General features: G+C 30.7%; 1 protein-coding gene across 1 annotated transcript in view; it reads right to left on the bottom strand.

Moving 5' to 3' along the window:
- LOC111708174 (sodium bicarbonate transporter-like protein 11) overlaps positions 1–6,742 on the bottom strand; it is a gene marked incomplete at its 5' end in the record, with an annotated part of 30,148 nt that extends 23,406 nt beyond the window's left edge. Inside the window, 6 exons of the mRNA XM_023481470.1 lie at positions 539–687; positions 1,281–1,336; positions 2,764–2,847; positions 3,828–3,932; positions 5,322–5,374; positions 6,685–6,742. Of these exons, the coding sequence (XP_023337238.1) occupies positions 539–687; positions 1,281–1,336; positions 2,764–2,847; positions 3,828–3,932; positions 5,322–5,374; positions 6,685–6,742 (505 nt within the window). The remainder of the gene's footprint in view (positions 1–538; positions 688–1,280; positions 1,337–2,763; positions 2,848–3,827; positions 3,933–5,321; positions 5,375–6,684) is intronic.
- Positions 6,743–6,830: the final 88 nt, after the last annotated feature.

The raw sequence follows: 6,830 nt of genomic DNA, 5'->3' as shown, positions 1-6,830 counted from the left end.
GTATGACTGAAAACGGTTAAATTGCTGGTAATGAGTGTATGACTGAAAACGGTTAAATTGCTGGTAATGAGTGTATGACTGAAAACGGTTAAATTGCTGGTAATGAGTGTATGACTGAAAACGGTTAAATTGCTGGTAATGAGTGTATGACTGAAAACGGTTAAATTGCTGGTAATGAGTGTATGACTGAAAACGGTTAAATTGCTGGTAATGAGTGTATGACTGAAAACGGTTAAATTGCTGGTAATGAGTGTATGACTGAAAACGGTTAAATTGCTGGTAATGAGTGTATGACTGAAAACGGTTAAATTGCTGGTAATGAGTGTATGACTGAAAACGGTTAAATTGCTGGTAATGAGTGTATGACTGAAAACGGTTAAATTGCTGGTAATGAGTGTATGACTGAAAACGGTTAAATTGCTGGTAATGAGTGTATGACTGAAAACGGTTAAATTGCTGGTAATGAGTGTATGACTGAAAACGGTTAAATTGCTGGTAATGAGTGTATGACTGGAAAAAAAAATTGTAAAAATTTGACCTGTATTTTGAGCATTAAGAACCCCGAAGGCAATGGCAGGAAGTATACAGGCAAAGTAAAGAAATATTGTCGCAGAAATAGTTTTTTGAATTGTTTTATCGCCGATAAATCCATCGATAAAGTCGGAAAGGTAGAATGGTAGCCTCTGCCTAAAACATAGAAATTATCAATACATATTACATATTACACAATTGGAACCCAAATACAGTGAAATGATTGCGAGTTTTTATATCTCTTAAAATTGAAAAAAGTCATTAAAAATTTTGGGAGAAGACAATTTAATAATACAACTTTCCCCTCTGGGAAGATTTCATGTGCCAAGAACCTATATACGCGACACATGCATATTTAAAATATTGTAAAATCAGGTTGAAGCACAAGGAATCTAATTCTCTATTTAATTATAGAGTGTTGAATAAAAATCTAGATTTATTCTAGATTAGACTGACAGAAGGACACATACAGCTTGAAACCTATTTAAGGGACAGTAAAGGGAAAATGAAAGGGGGTATAGGCTGAAAGCTAATCACTTTAGCTCTTGATCGCGACCCATGAAAGTTATATCTGATGTTCCTGTCTCGAGAAATTGATATAAAACTGTGTTAAAATTATACGAAAATTCATATATGTAAAATTTTGAAAATCTGAAACTTAAACACGTGACGAGAACTATCACCAATTATTAATGTTATGCACACTAGGCTGAACTTGTATTTAAGCCTGTAACATATATTTAACATACCTTAAATCCTCATACATCCCTGAACCAAGATGATACCAATGCTTCCCAGCACATTTCTATAAACAGAGTCCAAATTTAATGAATTTGAGCCGCGTCTCATATCCGACAAAGATAATTTAGAAAAACGGATTATTTTCAATTAAACCCTAAAAACGACAATATCTCCCACACAATATTGATCATATAAAGGTTTTAAGGGTATCGTTGTGAATAGGATATAACCATCTTTGTATGGAAGGATAAATAACATTACACGTACAATCACTTCAATGAAGATAAAGAAATTTAGTCTTTGCCACAAACTCTGATTTTTTATCCCTATATCTTGGCAACACTATGTCGAAGACCTTAGAAATTTCATACTTTGACTTAGATCAAATTATCTAAGTTTGAAATATCAATAGTTTACACCATCATCAGCTTGCAAAGAAATGGGGATTAGAAAATTTGGGTTTCTGGGAAAATCTCAATTCATTTCTAGTTAAACCTAATTCAGGTTTCTACAAATGGTGATAGTATTGCACTGTTTACAGTTTTGTTCTTTATTTCTGAATTTCTGGTGGCTGCATCTTGTATTCCGCGTTATAAAGCAATAAGCATGTTACGAATTAATTTTTGCTTCCAACTTTTAAGAATTGAGACAACTGAAAACTAAAACAAAATTTGTATAATTCCAGTTTTATGTTTTAATTTTTTTAGTTTTTTCTTCGGTTTTTAGCGTCAATAAGATGAGATTTAAGTTATAATAAAAATATTCAGAGTCCGAATTTAATGAATTTGAGCCGCGTCTCAAATACACCAAAAACCGGTTTCAATTGAGCGCCGGCTCAAATCTTGAAACATTGATTACAATTTTAAGTGGAACCAAGTATATTTGAGCCCTGGCTTAAATTCTTTAAATTCGTCCTCTGATTTGCATTTTACTTTGCTGGCGCATATTTATTCTTCCAAATATATTTTCTTTAATAAATGAAATAAAGCAAAATATTCTATTGAATGAAACAATGTTATAAGGATTCCTCTGGAAAGATATTTCTAATAATTATGGAGGAATCTAATGAAAGAAGCCACTACAATGAAAATAAAAAATGTTCTTTTTATTAAAAAAAAATAAGAAAAAAATTATAAAAGAAAACTGAAAACTGAAGAAAATGATTGATTGTCGCAAACTCAAATCGATTAAAACTTTGTAAGCAGCCACACTCTTTACAAAATACAAAAAAAAATCTTGTCCTAACCTTTTTTATAATTTTTCTTATTTTTTCACATTTTTTCAAAATTATTAATTACTAAGCACCAGAGTGAAGCATTTTGGTGCCAAACACAAATTGGATGTTGCAGTTGTCCACACATTTAATATTTTAAACTTTGCCTCTTTGTCCTCTTGGATTTCAAATATCAAAGGTCTATAACGAGTTACGACGCAAACGATATAAGGATTAGAAAATTAGAGTTTGAGGCGAGTTCTTTTTTAATAAAATACCTGTCTTGCCTCCTCCCCCTCACCGTTCTCTAAAGAATATGTTTGACTTGTCACCAACTCCCTGGCATGCCCAGCTATCATGTCCTAGTATTAAAGTTTCATATTTCTTTCCAGATCAATTATATTCCATATTTCACGAAATTTTTCAGCAGATTTTAAGAATTCCAAACAATCAAAAACTTTTAAATATTCAGGGCGGAACCTTTCAAGACTATATTCACTACTAGTCCTAGTTAATTGATCCTGAAAATTGGTCTTTACACATCTTCACATGTCCTAACTTCTTCTCCAGTTTTAGCTTTGGGATAGATTTTTCATAGTTTAATTGAAAAAGGTTTCCTCATTGTTTTTCAAATGCTTTTTTTATAGTTTTTCATTCTTAGCGCTACAGGAGACGTTCCTGTAATTAAACCGCTAAAGATGGAAACCTTAAATCCGAAACAGTATTTTTCATTTAAGTACACATAGTATATTATTTACATCGTATATTATTTACATAGTACATTATTTACATAGTATATTATTTACACAGTATTTTATTTACATAGTATATTATTTACATAGTATATTATTTACACAGTATATTATTTACATAGTACATTATTTACATAGTATATTATTTACATAGTATATTATTTACACAGTATTTTATTTACATAGTATATTATTTACATAGTATTTTATTTACATAGTATATTATTTACATAGTGTATTATTTACACAGTTGTGAGCTGAACAAAANGCTATTTTCCAAACTATATGTTAGCCCAGGCTATTTTCCAAACTATATGTTAGCATAGGCTATTTTCCAAACTATATGTTAGCCCAGGCTATTTTCCAAACTATATGTTAGCATAGGCTATTTTCCAAACTATATGTTAGCCCAGGCTATTTTCCAAACAGTTTTTCGTGTTTTTTTAAATTTTTCTTTATTTTCTCAAACTTGAACCTTTTTTTGGACATAATAAATAAAATTTTAATTAACAAAAAAATTTTTACATTGTAAACACATTTAGGTTTAAGGGAAAAAATTAAAAGGCAATATTTTCTACACAGTGACATACCTTAAACATGTTCTCGCTAGGCACACTTTGGAGTTTAGTGCGGAAATTGATGTCTGCAAAAAGAGTTGCAAAAGTTCTACTTGTCTCCGTTGCTGACTTGGTTTCCTAGTAAAAAAGGATTTATTAAAAAAAATGAGATTTTAAGTAATTTATAAAATACGCAATTGGGATAAATATCAACATGATTGAAGAAATGCAATGTCAGGTAGGATGGAGTCAGGAAAGAGTAAGATGGAGTCAGGATGGGTAAGGATGGAGTAAGGATGGAGTAAGGATGGAGTAAGGATGGAGTAAGGATAGAGTAAGGATGGAGTAAGGATGGAGTAAGGATGGAGTAAGGATGGAATAAGGATGGAGTAAGGATGGAGTAAGAATGAAGAGAAAATGCATAAAGTTTGAATGAAACGAAAATAAATTAGTAACAAATCAAGTTGATTCAACAATCTTTTCTCTGCATTCATTCTTACAATCATTCAATCAATCAAGCATTCAATTATTCATTCACAAATAATCAATAATTAAATCACCAATCAATTATCAAATCAATAATCAATTATTCATTTTTCTTGTTTTTATAGGGAGTGTTCGCGAAAAATTACTACGGCGAAAAATAATTGCTTTTGATTGCTACCAATCTTACTTCTATCTGTTGTGTCTATAAGGAGAAAATTGTTAAAAACGACTTGTACCGAATAACGTACAATCCATTCAAATTGAGACAGTTGCAACATACGTCTGGGATCGTAAAAAATCAATTTAATATCAAACAAATCATTTAGATATTAAAACCTATAGTCATCGATTATTTTCAGTTTATATTTCATATTTATTTTATTTGTTTAATATACAATGCAATAAAACGATATTTTTCTCCTAGGTGTCTCTGCCACGTGGAATCTTTAAGAGCATCGAGAGCAGAGACACCTGGCGGAAAAACTAATTGGCGTTTAAGTGCATTGGATATAAAACACTTACGTTTATGTCGAAAAATAATCGATGACTATAGATTTTAATATCTAAATGATTTGTTTGATATTAAATAGATTTTTTACGATCCGAGTTGTATGTTGCAACTTTCTCAATGAACTCTACATTCTGTGGTACAAGTCGTTTTTAACAATTTTCTCCTTATAGACGCAACAGATAGAAGTGAGATTAGTAGCGATCAAAAGCGATAATTTTTCGCCGTAAGCCAATACCCCCTTTTATTTTTCGCAAGCACTCCCTTTGAGTCTTTGTTTTTATCTTACAATTACAGGAAACCCGGCTTCTCAAAATTATGGCCTATTGCTATTAATAAACTTTTTTTTACATTGATATTTCAAACTTTGACTTGTTGATCTAGAAGATCAAATAGTTTGAAATATCAAGGTCAACAACATTAGATTTTAAAGATATTCTACTAGAGTGTGAGACGAGTAATCAGTTACACTCTAAAAGAAAACATTTTAACAACATTTTTTTATGTAAAAACATTGAATATATTGTACAAACCTTTTCTTTAGTTGGACAGAGAACCATTATTATATATCTAGCCTCCTCGTGACCTAAATGTTTAATCAGTGTCCGAATTTAATGAATTTGAGCCGCGTCTTAAATCCGCCCAAAACCGGTTTTAATTGAGCGCCGGCTTAAATCTTGAAGCAATGAATACGATTTTAAGTGGAACCCACCATATTTGAGCCGCGGTTTAAATTTAAGCGGCGGCTCAAATTCTTTAAATTCGGCCTCAGATCAACTTTATTATCTAGCAGTTAGTGAAATCCATGTATTGATGTGCCTATAGTTCATATAGAGTGGTTTTCATATAGTGGAATGATAGTTTTTCTGTTAATATCTATGAATTATTAGATTACTTGCATATGTATAGTAAAAACATAATAATAAAAAATAATAATAATTCCTTTCTGATCAAAACCAAAACAACTTTAATTGAAAGGAAACTGTAAACACAATATTAGTTGACACATATTTTGTAAAAACCAGTTTTATCTGAATTCAACCTGAGTGTTTACAAAGTCATTTTAAATTTTTAATTCAAAATTTGCAAAATTCAGTGGAACGCTTAAATAAGATGACATTGAGAAGTAATGATTCTAAATAGCACAATTTTAAACATCAGACCCGTTTCACTTCTTAAATTGATCTAGTCTAGATGACTCCAATCCTACACATACCTCTTCTTTTTATTTTTTAGTTGTCATTTTGAAGATTATTAAATTCAATTTTCCTTCTCTTGTTTTTCTTCATCTTTTTATCTGTTTCAGGACTAACTGACAGTCTGTATTGTTGCATAGTTTGGTTGAGATTGCTTTATATCTGTTTCAGGACTAACTGACAGTCTGTATTGTTGCATAGTTTGGTTGAGATTGCTTTATATCTGTTTTTTAATTTATTTATTTTATATCAACAAAAATTACACATTTGATGGTTTAAATGTCGTTTTCCAATTCCACAGTTTTATAGGTCCCAACATACAAAACGTTAAAACTCAGACTGGGTCATCTCTAAGCTTTCCCACCAAAATATGAATAAATACTGAAACAACCTTGTTTTTCTGCATGCGAAATTGTTCATTTACAATCATTTAACTTTTTGAACTATTCAATCTATAAAAACATTTTTTCTTTGATAAAGAATTTACAATATGTTGCACTTAGAAAAACGACATTTTCTGCCCAAACGTTGATTTTTTTTTTTCAAAGTTGTATTCTTACTTTGGAATATTAGGATATATATCAATATATTTTCTCACTGGTCAGTGAAAAATCCTTCCAGAGGATAATTCTATGTTACAGGAAAAACTTTAAAATTTAAACTTTGGAAAAAATATTGAGACGCAAAGTATTCATTTTACCTAGGCCTAGATTCTCAGCCTGCTTTAATCTAGCAATCCCAACAGCACGCCTGGATAGATAGATAGATAGATAGATAGATAGATAGATAGATAGATAGATAGATAGATAGATAGATAGATAGATAGATAGATAGATAGATAGATAG

Source organism: Eurytemora carolleeae, unplaced genomic scaffold (genome assembly GCF_000591075.1).
Source record: "Eurytemora carolleeae unplaced genomic scaffold, Eaff_2.0 scaffold839, whole genome shotgun sequence".
NCBI classification, from domain to species: Eukaryota; Metazoa; Arthropoda; class Copepoda; order Calanoida; family Temoridae; genus Eurytemora; species Eurytemora carolleeae.
This window is presented reverse-complemented; position numbering and strand designations above follow the sequence as displayed.